At 40.3% G+C, this 19,014-nt stretch overlaps 1 protein-coding gene across 1 annotated transcript; it reads right to left on the bottom strand.

The window, feature by feature from the left end:
* Positions 1-5,348: 5,348 nt before the first annotated feature.
* On the bottom strand, positions 5,349-17,885 carry LOC124777252 (60S ribosomal protein L13a). The gene is made up of 6 exons (XM_047252579.1): positions 17,741-17,885; positions 17,125-17,255; positions 13,745-13,854; positions 12,894-13,039; positions 11,665-11,787; positions 5,349-5,463 (listed from the first exon to the last, which is right to left on the bottom strand). The coding sequence occupies exons 1-6, from the start codon at positions 17,759-17,761 to the stop codon at positions 5,380-5,382; spliced, it is 615 nt and encodes a 204-aa protein (XP_047108535.1). The 5' UTR covers positions 17,762-17,885; the 3' UTR covers positions 5,349-5,379.
* Between the last annotated feature and the right edge of the window lie 1,129 nt (positions 17,886-19,014).

Raw genomic sequence — 19,014 nt, 5'->3', positions numbered from 1 at the left:
CACACACACACACACACACACACACACACACACACACACACAAGCAGACATATTTAAAGACAAAGAGTTTGGGCAGAGATGTCAGTCGAGGCGGAAGTGCAGAGGCAAAGATGCTGTTGAATGACAGGTGAGGTATGAGTCGCGGCAACTTGAAATTAGCGGAGATTGAGGCCTGGAGGATAACGAGAAGAGAGGATATACTGAAGGGCAAGTTCCCATCTCCGGAGTTTGGATAGGTTGGTGTTGGTGGGAAGTATCCAGATAACCCGGACGGTGTAACACTGTGCCAAGATGTGCTGGCCGTGCACCAATGCATGTTTAGCCACAGGGTGATCCTCATTACCAACAAACACTGTCTCCCTGTGTCCATTCATGCGAATGGACAGTTTGTTGCTGGTCATTCCCACATAGAATGCGTCACAGTGTAGGCAGGTCAGTTGGTAGATCACGTGGGTGCTTTCACACGTGGCTCTGCCTTTGATCGTGTACACCTTCCGGGTTACAGGACTGGAGTAGGTGGTGGTGGTGGTGGGAGGGTGCATGGCACAGGTTTTTACACCGGGGGCGGTTACAAGGATAGGAGCCAGAGGGTAGGGAAGGTGGTTTGGGGATTTCATAGGGATGAACTAACAAGTTACGAAGGTTAGGTGGACGGCGGAAAGACTCTCTTGGTGGAGTGGGGAGGATTTCATGAAGGATGGATCCCATTTCAGGGCAGGATTTGAGGAAGTCGTATCCCTGCTGGAGAGCCACATTCACTCTGGTCCAGTCCCGGAAAGTATCCTGTCACAAGTGGGGCACTTTTGTGGTTCTTCTGTGGGGGATTCTGGGTTTGAGGGGATGAGGAAGTGGCTCTGGTTATTTGCTTCTGTACCAGGTCGGGAGGGTGGTTGCGGGATGCGAAAGCTGTTGTCAGGTTGTTGGTGTAATGGTTCAGGGATTCCGGACTGGAGCAGATTCGTTTGCCACGAAGACCTAGGCTGTAGGGAAGGGACCGTTTGATGTTGAATGGGTGGCAGCTGTCATAATGGAGGTACTGTTGCTTGTTGGTGGGTTTGATGTGGACGGACGTGTGAAGCTGACCATCTGTATTTGCCAGTAGTTTCACTTTGTATTCACCTTCTCCTTTTTACGTAATCTGCTACACAATTTTTATCCCGCCTATATATACCCAATAATACGTAACCCACTACCAAATCATAACGAAAAAAATTTTTTGCCGCTTTCAACACTACCGCCGCTTTATTTCCATTTCCGTTTTTTCCCACATCACTGATAATTTTTAGCCGCTTCCCACGTTTTAATGTCGTTATTTCCTTCGTCAGGCAATTGTTAGCCTGATTTTCATTATCTGCCACCACAAAACCACTCCTTTTAATATATTACACGCAGTTTTTTCGAAATTTTCCCGGAATTTCTCCGTCCTGCAACGTGTTTTGGCGGCAACACAACCACCTCACCTTTGTGCACATCGTTGTCTACCAACCCAAGTCCAACATAGCCCATCTGTAACCAACACCTTTTCGCCTTTTTTCACACCAGATATCCAGTTACTTTCCAGTCCACCTTTATCCCTCCACATATATTTTTATTTTCATTTTCATTTCAGCCTCATGTTACACTTTCCACCTTCTAATACCATGTCACCCTCACACCATCCCCACAATGACCCCATTAAGTTTTATTTACATTCCCTCCGCAAACATGCTTTCACCCTAGCCAGATTACACTCCCATATTTTATTTTCTCAGGCTTGTCTGACATTTGGCATTACCCCCAAAGCCCTCGCACTTAAAGGTCCCATATCTGGCTGTAACCCTTCTTTCCATCAGTCCCTATACCAGTTCCAAACTGAACAATCCATTGCCCTCACCCACCTAATCTTTCACCTACACACCAACTCAGCCAATAAACACACCCGTCAACTCCTATCCTTAATAAAAGTCCTTAATCTTTCATCTCCCACATCCACACCGGCTGTTCAGAGCATCCTCCTACAGGCCAACCGTAGATTAGAACAGCATGCCACCCTCCACCTCAAGAAACTATCCCATCTCCTGGTTTCCCACCTCCGGAAAGGCAACTCACTCACCCTTCGCAACCTTTCCAGCAAACCTCAATCTCCTCTCATTTTACACAAACCCAGTCTCTCCCATCTACTCAATCTCCCACTTCCAGCTCCACTCCCTCCAAAACCTCAAAATTCCAATCAACGCAATCTGGAACCACAACACCCCAATTCAGTAGTTAACCTTTCCTCCAAACCTCTCTCCCAATCCGAAACCTCTGTCCTATCCAAAGGCCTCACCTTCAGCCCCACTCCCAGATTCAACCAAACAGCCCTCGTCAAAGATTTACTGTCCTACACTCTTACTCTCTGCTGGAAATATCACTTTGCACGAAGCAAAATGATCCTAATCCTACTCCTAATGATCCAACTCCCAAGACACCATCCAAATTGAACCCTGCCTGGAACAGTTCCGTCCTCCGTCGCAGCGGGGACCCACCTCCTCTTCCTCAAAATCACCCTCTCCAAACATTCCAGGAATTTCTGACTTCCAGCCTTGCATCTCAATCCTTCTTTAAAAACCTTAATCCTACTCCCAACATCACCTCTGCTGAAGCCCAGGCTATCCGTGATCTGAAGGCTGACCGATCCATCGTCATTCTTCCGCGGACAAGGGTTCCATGACCGTGGTACTTGATCGTCAGGAGTATGTGGCTGAGGGACTACGTCAGCTTTCAGACAACACCACATACAAAGTTTGCCAAGGTAACCCCATTCCCGATATCCAGGCGGAGCTTCAAGGAATCCTCAGGACCTTAGGCCCCCTAAAAACCTTTCACCTGACTCCATCAACCTCCTCACCCCACCAACACCCCGCACCCCTACCTTCTACCTAAAATCCACAAACCCAATCAACCCGGCTGCCCCATTGTAGCTGGTTACCAAGCCCCCACAGAACGTATCTCTGCCTATGTATATCAACACCTTCAAACCCATTACATGCAGTCTCCCATCCTTCATCAAAGACACCAACCACTTTCTCGAATGCCTGGAATCCTTACCCCAATCTGTTACCCCCGGAACCCATCCTTGTAACCATTGATGTCACTTCCTTATACACAAATATTCCGCACGTCCAGGGCCTCGCTGCGATGGAGCATTTCCTTTCACGCCGATCACCTGCCACCCTACCTAAAACCTCTTTCCTCATCACCTTAGCCAGCTTCATCCTGGCCCACAACTTCTTCACTTTTGAAGGCCAGACATACCAACAATTAAAGGGAACAGCCATGGGTACCAGGATGGCCCCTTCGTACGCCAACCTATTCATGGGTCGCTTAGAGGAAGCCTTCTTGCTTAAACAGGCCTGCCAACCCAAAGTTTGGTACAGATTTATTGATGACATCTTCATGATCTGGACTCACAGTGAAGAAGAACTCCAGAATTTCCTCTCCAACCTCAACTCCTTTGGTTGCATCAGATTCACCTGGTCCTACTCCAAATCCCATGCAACTTTCCTTGACGTTGACCTCCACCTGTCCAATGGTCAGCTTCACACGTCTGTCCACATCAAACCCACCAAGAAGCAATAGTACCTCCATTATGACAGCTGCCACCCATTCCACATCAAACGGCCCCTTCCCTACAGCCTAGGTCTTCATGGCAAACGACTCTGCTCCAGTCCGGAATCCCTGAACCATTACACCAACAACCTGACAACAGCTTTCGCATCCCGCAACCACCCTCCCGACCTGGTACAGAAGCAAATAACCAGAGCCACTTCCTCATCCCCTCAAACCCAGAATCCCCCACAGAAGAACCACAAAAGTGCCCCACTTGTGACAGGATACTTTCCCGGGACTGGACCAGAGTGAATGTGGCTCTCCAGCAGGGATACGACTTCCTCAAATCCTGCCCTGAAATGGGATCCATCCTTCATGAAATCCTCCCCCACTCCACCAAGAGAGTCTTTCCGCCGTCCACCTAACCTTCGTAACTTGTTAGTTCATCCCTATGAAATCCCCAAACCACCTTCCCTACCCTCTGGCTCCTATCCTTGTAACCGCCCCCAGTGTAAAAACCTGTGCCATGCACCATCCCACCACCACCTACTCCAGTCCTGTAACCCGGAAGGTGTACACGATCAAAGGCAGAGCCACGTGTGAAAGCACCCACGTGATCTACCAACTGACCTGCCTACACTGTGACGCATTCTATGTGGGAATGACCAGCAACAAACTATCCATTCGCATGAATGGACACAGGCAGACAGTGTTTGTTGGTAATGAGGATCACCCTGTGGCTAAACATGCCTTGGTGCACAGCCAGCACATCTTGGCACAAGTGTTACACCGTCCGGGTTATCTGGATACTTCCCACCAACACCAACCTATCCAAACTCCGGAGATGGGAACTTGCCCTTCAATATATCCTCTCTTCCCATTACCCACCAGGCCTCAATCTCCGCTAATTTCAAGTTGCCGCCACTCATACCTCACCTGTCATTCATCATCATCATCATCATCTTTGCCTCTGCACTTCCACCTGGACTGACATCTCTGCCCAAACTCTGTCTTTAAATATGTCTGCTTGTGTCTGTATATGTGTGGGATGGATATGTGTATGTGTGCGCGCGCGAGTGTATACCCGTCCTTTTCCCCCCCTAAGGTAAGTCTTTCCGCTCCCGGGATTGGAATGACTCCTTACCCTCTCCCTTAAAACCCACTTGCTTTCGTCTTTTCCCCTCTTTCTTTCCTGATGAAGCAACAGTTTGTTGCGAAAGCTTGAATTTTGTGTGTATGTATGTGTCCGTTTGTGTTTCTATCGACCTGCCAGCACTTTCGTATAGTAAGTCACATCATCTTTATATATATATATATATATATATATATATATATATAATAGAGAGAGAGAGAGAGAGAGAGAGAGAGAGAGAGAGAGAGAGAGAGAGAGAATTTGTGTGTGTGTTTTTTACTTTGGTACTATTGTGGCAAAGAGAGAGTTGTTGCACCGTGATGTGTATTCCCATTGAGTACTTTCTTTCCTTGGGCTATTGATTTTTGGATGTGGTAGTTTTCTTCTATAGTTAATTTTTGGTATAGGCTGCTGCTAGTTTTTAGGATGTGGTCAGTTTCAATGTTTGTTGGGTGGTGGTTGATAATTTGAAATCCTTCAACCGTTTGGTAAACAAATATTCCAGGTTTTAAACTTCTTAGAATACAGTCCAGCAGTAATTGTCTATCACTACCATTAATTTACAGAAATTACTAGACATTATGAATGCAAACTTCTACTGTCATTCAAATTGTTGAAATGGTGATATCAAAATGAAAAGACAAAATAGTGTTCAATTACAGATTTATTCACTCAGTTCAGTTATAGCCATAAGAATTAATTATTTTTGTGAATGGTTCCACTTGTTTCGCCACCTTTTGCCCAGCTTCCTTAGTCAGCTTCTGCAAGAAGATTAACAACATTTAAATATGTTTCATGTTTTAAGTCAAGGCAGGCAGTACTGATGGACATTTAACGTACAATGCACAGTGAACAACAACATAACTAACAAATAAGTTATGGCTAGAAAAGTAATCAAATAATATTAGAACAGTTAAATGAAAAATCATCGATGTACAATATTGTGTCTCCCACCACCTGAAATAACTCATCTTACTGTAGCCAGCACTTGGGCAACTCATACTTGGGAAAGCCTTAGCAGCCACGCCACTTCTTCCATGTGCATGCAAAGCTTGACATCTCTTTGTGCAAATTGATTGAGAAGGCTGGAAAATGGGTCAGGTCATACAACCTTCCCCACCACTCAAGCTGACAAGATGATCATGTCGGCAAAATTTATCCCTCACGATAAAAGAAGTTCGAAGTTGCAGAGGCTGTTCTAATGGAACATACACTCAAAGAGCAGACTAGTGACCAGTTACCAAAAGCCTTTAAAAATGAATGGGAACAGTTTTTTCTTTGAAGAGTATTCTCATTTTTGTTACACAAATGCATAATTGCTTGGCACTCTAAATTTGTTGGAAACAACATTACAACTCCATGCACAAAAAATTTAAAGATATAGTTGGCAATTAAGTGTTTCAGTGTTTTGTACATCAAGAAGCACTGTGTTACATTTGCCAGCATGGACCACATGACAAAATTGATGGCACAAATAGTATATTTTCTGAAGTCACAAATTGTTACACCATCAGTTTTAACAATACTAGATAGAATTTAGAGAAGTATTAAGATTATCTATATCACTGCAAAGTATGTTGGCTGAGGGTCATGCATGCAACAATTTTGTAACTGGATTTATGAAAGGAGAAAGAAAGCAGGTGTAGAGGACTTGGGACTTATCCACATACTTTAACATCTTCAGTAAGATGTGAGGTGGAAGGCAACTTATTTCTAAACTGACGGGAAAAATATCTTTTAAAAACCATACTGTTGGAGAGAACCTGTGACAAAAAATATTCGTCTATATCCCTGACAAAGAAAACAATTTTGAAGAAACCATTGTGGTGTCTTAGTATTACAGAAACAGTTTTCTAGAAGTTTTCAGGACACTGCCCATATCACATCTGTCGTGTGCATTTTTGTAATGTATTAAGGAATAAAGTATTTCTACATAACAAGCTGTGTTCTGTCACACCACTGGAGTGGAAATGATGGGAAGACAATGAGTCTACACACACACACACACACACACACACACACACACACACACACACACACACACACAGAGAGAGAAAAAGTTTTTAGTCACCCCGGTTTCCAGAACTCCTGAAGATGTTTAATGTGGGTATTGTACCATGGACTCAGTCCCTTTGACTGTTCAGAGAGGTCACTAAAGCCATCCAAAGATGTAAACATTCATGCATGAGCAGCCCTTATTAGACGGAGGGGGTCCGACAGCCAATCAGTTCCAGTCATTCCACCAGGAAGGAGGTACACAGCTCGTGTTGTCTGTAGTTCAACCATGCCTTTCAATACCGCAGTTTGATCAAGTCCAACTGTGCCAGGAAGGGCACTTAACAAGGGAAGTGTCCAGGTGTCTAAGAAACAAAGCGATGTTCGGACATATAGGAAATACAGAGAGAGGAACTGTTGACATTCCTCTCAGGCCAGACAAGGGCTACTACTGCAGTGGATGACTGCTACCTACAGATTATTGCTCTGAGGAACAGACAGCAATGCCACCATGCTGAATAATGCTTTTAGTGCAGCTAGTGGATGTCTTGTTAGAGCTCAAACTGTCACAATAGGCTGCATGATGCACAACTTCACTCCTGACATCCATGGCGAGGTCCATCTTTGCAACCACAACACCATGCAGCACAGTACAGATGGGCCCAAAAACATGCCGGATGGACCGCTCAGGATTGACATCACGTTCTTGTGAATGACTTCCTTCAGGATAACGACATCACTGGAATAGAATGGCCAGCATGTTCTCCAGACATGAACCCTATTGAACACGCCTGGAATAGGTTGAGAACGGCTATTTATGGACGACATGACCCACCATCCACTCAAGGATATACGCCATATCGCCAATCTGGGGACAATATGGACCAGCAGTACCTTGATGAACTTGTGGATAGTATGACAACAAACACAGGCATGCATCAATGCAAGAGGACATGCTACTGGTTATTAGAGGCACCGATGTGTACAGCAATCTGGACCATCACCTCTGAAGGTCTTGCTGTATGGTGGCACAAGATGCAATGTGTGGTTTTTATGAGCAATAGAAAGGGTGGGAACGATGTTTCTTGATCTCTATTCTAATTTTCGGTACAGTTTCCATAACTCTGAACCGAGGTGATTCAAAACCTTTTTGATGTGTGTACTCAAAACTTAGATGCACCTGTGCAGGACAATGGACTGCAAGTGAGCAGCTTTCAATTTCTATTACATTCTGTTTGACATATGAAGTCATACTTTTGACTGCTGTCAGCTAACCAAAGAAAATGCACTACTAAAAGGAGATTGCTACTAATGCTTAAGACAATGTTACCACTGAAAATTTTTGTATCCATATTTCCATTCAAACATGATTCCACATCACATTACAGATCAAGACTGAAGATAGAGCAAGATAGATAAGAAAAATTATGGAACTTAAATGGAGGTAGTGAGGGTTAGCCATATTAAAATAGTCGTCTATGGACTACAAAACATTACAGGCACCGTATCATTTTCAGTTAATTCCCCTACAATCAGTTCTTTATAAATTATTCAAAGAGCAAATATGAAACATATGCAAAGGAGAATTTAGAATATGTTCTAACACTGATAAAAATGAATTGATGCAAACTTGGAAAGTGATTTAACAATATGAACACATCGCATTACACTTACAACTCTGAGCAAAGCCTGCATAACTACTCAAATTTCTGAAATGTTATTAAATAATTTTGATACCAAAGATAAAGCAGAAGCAGCACAATTTTCTCCTCGTTACTGATTTGTGAAGACTTAATTTCAACATTTTCTCTTCAGGAGCATTAGACACACTGAGACGATACAACACACAAAATGACACGTAAAAGAAGTTGCAGAACACTTACCGGTGCAACACTTTTGTTTCCACTAGGATGACAGAATATGCAGCAATGTGACTCCATACAGTAAAACAGCATGAATCACATTTCTGATTGTTTCAATAATGAGCACTTCTGAAGAGCACATTGTGGCTTCAAGTAATAAGAAAAAGAAGTACTGGGCGCACCCATATAATGAATTGGAATTGTACAGAATCAATCCAGACAGTGACAACTAGCATTACCTACTTAAAGCAAGACAAATTTCGAATTTGCTGTTTTTCCTACTGAAAAGCTACTCATTACAGTAATGATATTTGTTGAAAGCGCATGAATCATAAAAATGCCACCAAAGAAGTTTATTTTTAGCAACACCAGCTATAGTTATGTCAACCTAAGTTGATCCACGGCAATTGCAGATGGCTGAGCACAGCAGCTTCACAAATCTAGCTCAACCAATAATGTTACATGATTTTGTAAACATCTCTACAGCAATTTTTCATAAGAAAAATCATTGAATTTAAAGCAAGATCAGTCACCAACAATGACTGTGTGGCGAGTTCTGCAATGAGGTGAACAATGAAGAAGTGGAATAAGTGTATAATAAAAAAATTGTGGCATCCTCCGCTTCATCCACCTGTTCATTCAGAAGTAACAGGTATTTAGCTTTAAGAATATCTGCCACATGGAGCACAGACAAAGAACATCCAGCCAGCATTTTCAGCTTTTCACTCCCCACATCTTTGTTTCAATAAGTTTTCCATTTCCAGCTTTGGCTTTTATCAGCAACTTATGTAAAAGAAACACAAGGCAGCTCCACACAGCAGGCAGCAATAGCACCAATGTGACATGTAGCTGCCGAACACAATAACAATGTGCATTATACCTCACATTGCCCTGAGGACAGAAATATAAAACTTCCCCTCCAGTGTTAAAAATTATGTTAGCTGTATTTCATATGCTGCAAGCTACAACCTTAAACCCACCAAATGTAAACTGGCCAGTGACTGCATACTTCACTCCAAACTTTACAAAATATTTCCACTGATTTACTTACTTGCAAATTACCAAAATAACTATGAGCAGTAGCAAAAAGCAAACAAGTTTATCATCTTGGTGTGATGTTGGAATGTAAGATGATGTTTTGCCAAATGGTTTCCTCAAAATCAAACAAGAAATACCAATAGTAGATAGATAATGAGCACAAACCCAAAAACCATTGTTTTTAATTTAGATGGAAGTGTGGTTTTACTGAGTAACTATATGGACAAAGTTTGCTTCCTCTACATAAAAACTTTTGAGGTCCAGAGGATGACTCAATTCCCCTTGAGTATTGTTGCATGGAGCCGCCCTGGTAGCCGAGTGGTCAGCGCGACAGACTGTCAATCCTAAGGGCCTGAGTTCGATTCCCGGTTGGGTCGGATATTTTCTCCGCTCAGGGACTGGGTGTTGTGTTATCCTAATCATCATTTCATCCCATCGACACGCAAGTCGCCGAAGTGGCGTCAAATCGAAAGACTTGCACCAGGCGAGCAGTCTACGGGACGGGAAGCCCTCGTCACACGATTTTATTATTATTATTATTTATTGTTACGTGGAGCATTCAGCACTGTTGCACCAGGAGATACAGGTGTCACTGTCTTATTGTTGTCACTGTGTGAACCAGTTAATGTCACAACCATGTTTCTTCCACATAACATTTTATTGCCCGAGTGTGAACTGTTTTAAAGTCAATTTTTTCCTGCAATCTGAACCAGCCACCATCACTTGTGCATAGTTTAGAATGTGGAAATAAAATACAGCAACAGTTTTATCCAATCTGAAGATTAGTTTGATGCAGTTCTCCACAGTACACAATCCTCTAGCACCTGCTTCTGTGCATAGCTACTGTAACCTCCATTTGAACCAGCTTACTGCAATCAAGCTTTTGCTCCCTCAACAATTTTCACTGCCACACTCTTTCATTACAAAAGGATGATTCCCTGAAGCATCAGGAAACAATTTTTCCTGGGCAAAGCCTTGATGCTCTTAGCGGCTATTCTCTATCAGTTATCGCAGCATCAAATGATAACTTTTGTTATTACATTGTAGTATAATGTAATAAGAGTAGTTACCATTTGATGCAAGCAAAATAATTTCTTCTCAGGGGACAAGAATGTAACAGTCTGCCCTAGTCGAAACGTATACTTTATGGGATACGTGCTTTCAAACAAGACCATAACTTACATTGAGAATAAAGTGAACACTTGAGTTTACATTCAGTTATATTTCAAGTCTCCAACAACAAAAAAAAGGTTCATTTCACATGTGGGCCAATAATTGCAAACAAGTTATTACAGTAAAAAAAATGGGTCCCTTGCTCAACAAGCAGTTCACCTGAAAATACCACCCTGCATTTCTTGTCATTACAGTACGAAAAAGTTTGTTTAAAGTTTATACTACAATATATTCTGACCTTAGGGATTTCTTAAAGGAACAGCTGTCTAACATGAATAGTTTTGACGAAAGCAAAAGGCAACAGTCTACCTTCCTTCAATGTTCACGAGGAACTAATATTAAAACTTAATTACAACACACTGGTGAAAGAATGTCATGCTAGTTCATAAGTAGCACCTTTTGGAGAAACATTTGGGCAGATTGTACTTGGCAGTACAAGCATAAAAGAATGAACATGAGATGGCAGATTATACCTGTCTCAAACTTTAACATGTTAAAGACTACACAAAATAGCCTTACTGCTTCTCCAGACAGAAACAGACTCTTGACTAATCCTGCCACTAACTCCTGCTAGTAGCAAACAAAAATACAAGCACTATAGTCAAGTCTGTAAGATGATCCCCGACAGTTTGAAGTACTACTAAAAACTGCAAAATGTCAATGGCTGCATATGAAACAAGTCTTCTACAGAGCTGCAACCACATGAGTTGTTGCCACAGAAATTTACAAAAGAGCTTTATGCTACCAGTCAAGGTAGTCCTCAAAACTACCTGCCCAGCTTGCTGCAACTATTGGGGGGACCATCTTATGCCACTGACTAAAGGTTAATGGATCTTATTAGATTAAACCAAATTCACAAACTAAAATCATAATATTGCAAACTGCAGTACATACCTTAAGACAGTTACGCTTGCGGATATTCAGTACAGACCGGACCTTCCTCTTTGTTTCAAGGGTCCTAACAACCTGCTTGTACTTCCATCCCACTTCATGAGAGAGTCTGCCCAAATGGCAGTACTGATAACACAAACAAGAAGTTACAAAATGAAGCACTGAGTCTTATGGGTAAACATTAACCAATTTTAGTCTCATTCACATTTTCTGTATCATGGATACTCAAATAATGTAGGTAATAAATAATCATTGACTTTACTCAACAAGAAAAAATGTTAAAATTAGGTACTATTTAGCAATAATTATTAGTCTCACAATTAACATATGTCAAGAGTAAATATTATTCTAAGACTTTTTGTGAAATGCTTCATCAGAAGCCATGGATAACATTAAGAGCACACACTTCAATGTTGCAGCATGGAGCAAAAGTACAAATTACAGAGTAATAAAACATTAGCCCCAATTTTATGTTCAATACATTTGCATATTAAAGGAGCAATAAGAAAGAATAACTTTTCACAGACTGTTTCTTGTGTGTAATTCAATAGTTATAAATAAAAATGTGAAGTTTACAAATTCATCACTGTGGAATAAATAGTTTCGAGCCTTAAGTAAAAGCAGCACACCTCACAGAACCAACCCACACCTTCACAGTGGAATAGACACCCACAGAGTGTGACTGTACATAATGCAGAGCATATTTGTTCAATAATTTGCCTCATCCATTTTGTGTACTTAATTAAGAAATTCAGAGCAGCACAGTTGTGTTATCTGTGTAATCAGAGCATTTTGCTAATTTTTCAAAAATAGTATGAACTTGGCTGAAGGAAACAAAATTTCCAATATTAATCAAAGGCCTGTCAAGAGCTTTCAGGAATATTTGGCCAATGAGCACAGCAATAAGAGGAACAATGTCACATCCTTTTCCACAAATCTGATGTCACAGCATTCAAATAAACAAGTTAAAACCAGACTTATGTTTGGTATTTTTGCTTTTAACATTCCACTGAGAGAGTCACAAGGTTTATTTTACATAGGGCATGAAAGTCATTTCTACCTAAAAGAATTTCATTTGAAGTAGAACTTCTACACATGAAGTAAACGATTATCATGTTTGGTGTGCCACACAAGCCTATTCACAGCATGTTCAAAGACAGCTGTACATCACATTTGAAATATGTAGATAATTTAAAATTAATGACAACATAATACTTTGACAAAGTACTTGCCTTTCGTCCTGGTTTCAAGCACATAACCCTCATAGCTCCAGGCACCACAAACCTCTTTCTTCTATCGTAAGGTGGTGGACAACCTTCATAAGCTTTAAGCCTCTTAAGTGCCATTTTCCCCCTCTCTGTCTTATGTGGCAACATACCTGTGGGGGGGAACTAATCGTTAGCTGCAAGACCAACATCTCCCCTTTACAATGGAGTATGCAAACACACAATGGTTCAAATGGCTCTCAGCACTACAGGACTTAACATCTGAGTTCATCAGTCCCCTAGAACTTAGAAACTACTTAAACCCAACTAACCTAAGGACATCACACACACACACATCCACACCCGATGCAGGATTCGAACCTGTGACTGTAGCAGTCGCGCGGTTCCAGACTGAAGCGCCTAGAACCACTCGGCCACACCAGCTGGCTTGCAAACAACACAACAAACTCTTACAATCAAGACAAATTTTACAACATTGAATTAGCATTCCTTTGGTTTTGAAAGAGGTAAACTGTACCATATGTGCTTTAAAATTTATATGTATGTCTTATTTCCAAATATTTACTACATTGCACAACAGACTGCTTTTGATATGCCTCTAATGTATCCACACACATCACAGCACTTTCTTAGCACTACAAACTACAAACTCTGAAACAATGGAATCCAATACGACTGAAGACTTTTGCACTGACAACTAAGTAAACAGAACAAAATTGGATAAGCACCCTAGCCGTGTGAATATCTAACTGTACATTGCAACACAATTGTAGTAACGTTAGCATTCAAACTATCTCCAATTGCTACTTGAACAAACGTATAGTTTTCAAGTGGCCTTTAACAGTAAATTTACAAACCTCTAACAGTTCTCCACAATATCTTGCTTGGTGCTCTAAAATGGTATGGTCCTCGTGCTGGATTAACATTGCACCTTTTGCGAAGGAATGAGAGGTACTTCAACTTTGCCCTGGAAAAATGTAATATTTTTAAGCATTTTCCCTAAAATAACGGTCTGCAAGAATTACATTTCAGAACAAAGTCTCTGATACAAACATATAATTAAATGTTATTAATCTGACTATCACTTTTATGTTACGAAAACTAATATCAATCTTTTCAGTTAACATAGGATGGCTATGATTTTGTCATCAATCGCTTCTTGTAAAATTTAGACATTTTTCAAACTCCTTAAGATATAAAAATGAGGTGTGAGTTTTTAATTTAATAATTTGAGATCACTAATCTAAAATTGAACAGCTATCAACAATTCACATAATTGACCCACATAACAGAAGAAAACAATGAAAAACGTCACTGATCAATTTAACTTTGAAACAAAGTACAAGATCTACACAACACATTTTGCTATTTACTTGACCTCCACACTTAGGAGTTCAGCACAGGGAGATGTACCTATTTCTTCAAATGTAACCAAGTAGAGGACAAAGCTTATGTAACCCTTATTCAAGCTACTATTAAGAAGCTTATGCGGAACATTTACAGATCTTTTATTTGAGGCATATCATTGCCAGACTACATAATTAATAGATTTGAGATGAGCGGCCCCATAAAAGGCATCAAATTAACAAGTCAACACAATCATACACGAAATGACATGAAAGGCCAATTACTAGGATTGATGCAGTTGCCCAAACCCAAAGATTTGTCTTTAATGCCCAACTTTGTTCAATTATTACTGCATTTCATATGTGGATCTACAGAAGATAATATAAAACTGCACATTAATAGCTCTTAAAAACACTTTCTTCAGAAGGTTTCTCTTCAATGGCAGTTAATCAGAGTATTATGCACCCAAGTCACCTCCCTATGTAAAAAGCACAGGACTCAGTGTAAAAAAGCATAACTATTACATTAACTCTTAGAATAGCATCCAATCACAAGACCGGGTCAGAAGCTTTAGAACTGATGCAGTTCTCAAGAAACATGCATCTCTAGACTCTGGAATGTAAATATGCTTCTGACTTCACGATTCACCAAAGAAACACGTTACGGCAGAGGGCATCAACTAGCAACTTTTTTTTTTACAGGTTACTAGTTAGTGCTGGTATGACTAATTCATTACATGGCCAATTAAATATTTTGAAATTTAGACCTATAATAGGGCTACAACCATTCAATTTTATCACTGCAAGTATGGCATTATTTGTTATATTTTCTTTGCTTAGTATAAGTACTTCTTTTATTCTGTTCTTACATACATAAATATAAAACTTATTCAGACACAAATATTTCATGTTCAGGCTTGCTTGGGAGAATTTTAGATTTGGCATTTATTTTACACACAGAGATACAGTTCTCACAGAATGTTTAGAGACAGATCTAACTGTCCAGTCTGCCTACATCCCTAAAGCCACCTTCAGTCACTATTTTATTAGATATCTCAATTGCAGGTTGTAAGTTAAAACTTGACTGTTCTAGTTTTGATATTACTGGTAATTAAATTTTTTCAGATTTAATTTTTACTGACACTTCACTATAGCAAAAATTATTATACATACTTATTTTGGGAACCTCAAATTTTTCCCCAGTCAAGTGAGTGGGACAATTTGTCCATTTTGTTCTGCATGCACTGACTGGCAACAGCTAAATGACTGCACAGTCATCCCCCCCCCCCCCCCCCCAATGTCCCGTTTGTAATGTAACCACCATCAATATGTCCTAACTGTTGCCAATTTCAAGTCACCACAGAATGAAACTACAAAATTTACAAAGAAACAAAATTTGAGCAGCAACCACACGAGTAGAATCTACCCCCCCCCCCAAAAAAAGACAATTACTTTTATAGCACAAAAGGGGATTTTTAGCCCTGTTTACAAAAGAGCTAGGGCAATAAAATTTTACCTGAAAACCCATTATTCAATATGAAAGACACTGACAAACTTACGTTGATGACAAATGGATTCAATGGTATTTAGACCAATCCTCAATTTTCTGAAAGTTTTAGACTGATTAACTAGCACATGCACAGTTATGAAAATTGCATAGCCAGCACTGAGCATGGCACTTGGTTCAGCAGTGCCCACCAGTGGTCTCATGCCAATCTATGGGTTGAAGCATTACAAAACTGGAGATGAACATCAAATGTAAATCCATACTGCACGAAAATTTATTACCTCTGAATAAAGCTGACACTTTGTGATGGCAGATGTGGTGGCTGTAAATGGATGGAAAATACATTTACAGTCACTCGCATCAACCACCACACCATGTGTCAACTTAGTTGGTATGGATAAGTCCACTCATGAGTAGCTGCAGCTGCATATGCATACAAAAATTAATAGCCCTGATGATGCTGTGCTATTAACAGCATGAGCCTATTCAGTTTGGTCACGAAAAAGTGAACTGTTTCAGATGGTAAATATAGCCTACAGAAGAACGAATTTGCAAACAGCGAGTTTAACAAAATCTTTGCATGATTCAGCTTCAATCTGACAAGAATTTTTACAAGGAGGCTTTCTAGATACATATTTTCAATATGTTACATCTTACAGCTCTCATGAAGACAAATGTTGAACACCAAAGCTACTATTTCAAGGCTGACTAGTAATGGATTCTGCCCATTTTCATAAGCCATTATAGGTAACAATCTGTTAGAAGCAGATATTTTGGATGTGAGTTAACATAGTATCACTGATATGGCTCCCACGACAATTACTTATTACTCGCACAAAGTCGACACTCTGTGCACTGGCTGACAGGAGTGACTAAATGGGAAATGCCTTTACAGTGGCTCCCATCTGCAACTGCGCCAACTTTCAAATTGGTGCGCATAATACATATTTTGTGACTCATATAACACAGGCACGAGATACAAGTGGGAAAACTTAATTAGAACTGTCCATACTAAATTTACCATACATGAAAAATACAGTTACCATATGTACCACATTCTCTGTGACAATGTTAGTACCCACATTAGAACCATCCACAAATTTTAGTCTGTATAACAGGCGGCCTTTGAAATTTGGCATCCAGGAAATGAATAACAACCTTGAATTAACACACACTTTAGGCGTTTATCTCATTCTACACTCTGGCTACTACATAGGTATTAACGTATTGTCTCACTTAACTATCAGTGTTACATTTATGCTACGATGCTCTTACATAAGAATATGCTCAGTATGTCTTATTCAACATGCCGCTTCAGGCGCAAATTACCAATGACATCACTGCAAAGTCTGATATGAAGTAACAAAGAAATTACATTAATTACCTGAAGAAATTTCCCGAAATGTTGATCTGTTCACATCTCACGACAATTACTTTATTTCCCTGTAGAACAGTCTTAGCAACTATAGCCGCAAGCCGTCCCAGGAGATGGCCCCTCCCGTCGATCAAGATTGCCTGGAAGAGGTTCATTAACCACACTTCATAAAAATTGAAAACCACATATGCAGAGCAACTACATAATATTTAACCACAGTTAATTCTGAAACACATAATTAGAGCTATTACGACTTTATTTTCCAGTGATTCTGTAACACGAAGTCAGCATATGCAAAAAACAAACATATTCGGTAAGCGAAGGTCTAACGACGACTCAAATGATGCGTTCAATGAATATCAGACTGCATATTAAATCATTCTACATCAGTTAATGTAGGTAAGATACATGCGTCATCACGTATTTATTCCTGAAGGATGAACTACTCCACAGCATCTACTTTGATTTTTACCACGTGGATGTTACGACGAAAATACATACAAAGCACACTACACACGACCGTCTAAAATTTATCAATGCAAAATAGATGAACCAACAAGTATACTATAACAAATTATTATTCAATGATACAGTTTTGAAAACAATTAAACTTTATTTTCCTCACCTTCTCACTAAACCCAGTCATCTTTCATACTCCACAAGAAAAGGAAGCCACTTCCTTCCAAATATAAATGGTCCAAAGACATTCCACTTATTCGTCCAAAGAAAATATGATATACGTCGATTGAAAGGGTCGATTCCTAAAATCATGAAGGATTGTTGTTACCAGTCACTGTTTATTTATCACCACAACGCGTTTCACAGGGTAAAACCTCCATCAGTAGGTGGATTTAAATTTCTTAGTATGACACGTGTGTATGTGTTGTGTTGCGATTTTTTGGTGGGACTTGTGACACAATCTAGTAGAGAAACAAAACACTACTTCAGAACATGGTTTTGAGGATATCTAACGGTATAAATGAAATAAGTAAAACAGAGTACTTCCAGAGGTAACAGGTTCCTTTCACTGCCTTAACACATCACATCCCAAAACCACGTTCTGAAATAGTGTTTTGTTTCTCCACTAGACAGTGCTACAACTTCCTCCAAAAACTCGTAACACAACACACACACAAACACACGTCATACTAACAAATGTAAATCCACCTGATGACGGAGGTTTAAACTTCTGAAACGCATTGTGGAGATAAATAAACAATGCCTGGCGACAATAAATTTGTTGTTCGTTTAATGTCAGTAACAGTCACGGTAAAGCATAACTTAAAATGTTCGCATTTAAAATCAAGGGGAATGTCGTAAGCATCACAGACTTGATACCGACGTTTGCGATGTTAGTTTCCCCAAACGTCACCTTCTTGTAAAAGCGTTTTGATAAAAAAATGCCAGCTTGCGTCATTATGGGTATACTAATCATTCTCATTACAGTCTAAAGTGTAAAGGAATAACATTTCATTCATAAGTGGTCTCGTTTAAGCGATATTTTCTTTTATGTACATGAATTTCGATTGCGCTATTTACATTTACGGTAGTGGTTCTATTCCTATGCTATTTGGCTTTAAGAGCACCTGTTAGTCCAATACGAAAAGCCCTCTGGGCAGCAGGAAAGGCTGCCAATCATAGCAAAATATGTATCCAACATTTTCAGAAAGAGGACATAAACCAAACATCAGTTTCTCAGTCCGCGATAAGGAAAATGTTGGATTGTGATAGGAAGCTTATATATCACACGCTTCTCTTCTTAAAAACTAAATTCCGTTCAAACTGGCCTCGAAAGACCGAACGGTACTGACCGACGTCCGTATCATCCTATTGGCATCAATAGATGTGGATATGGAGGAGTATGTGGTCAGCACATTCACCAGACCATTGTCAGTTTTC

This window comes from Schistocerca piceifrons, chromosome 2, assembly GCF_021461385.2.
Source record: "Schistocerca piceifrons isolate TAMUIC-IGC-003096 chromosome 2, iqSchPice1.1, whole genome shotgun sequence".
NCBI classification, from domain to species: domain Eukaryota; kingdom Metazoa; phylum Arthropoda; class Insecta; order Orthoptera; family Acrididae; genus Schistocerca; species Schistocerca piceifrons.
This window is presented reverse-complemented; position numbering and strand designations above follow the sequence as displayed.

Coding starts and splice junctions, on each gene's coding strand:
- LOC124777252 (XM_047252579.1), bottom strand. CDS start 17,761: ATGACTGGGTTTAGTGAGAAG. Junction 17,256..17,740: donor TGACTGGGTTTAGTGAGAAG/GTGAGGAAAATA, acceptor AACCTCTTCCAG/GCAATCTTGATCGACGGGAG. Junction 13,040..13,744: donor ATTGTGGAGAACTGTTAGAG/GTTTGTAAATTT, acceptor TCCCCCCCACAG/GTATGTTGCCACATAAGACA.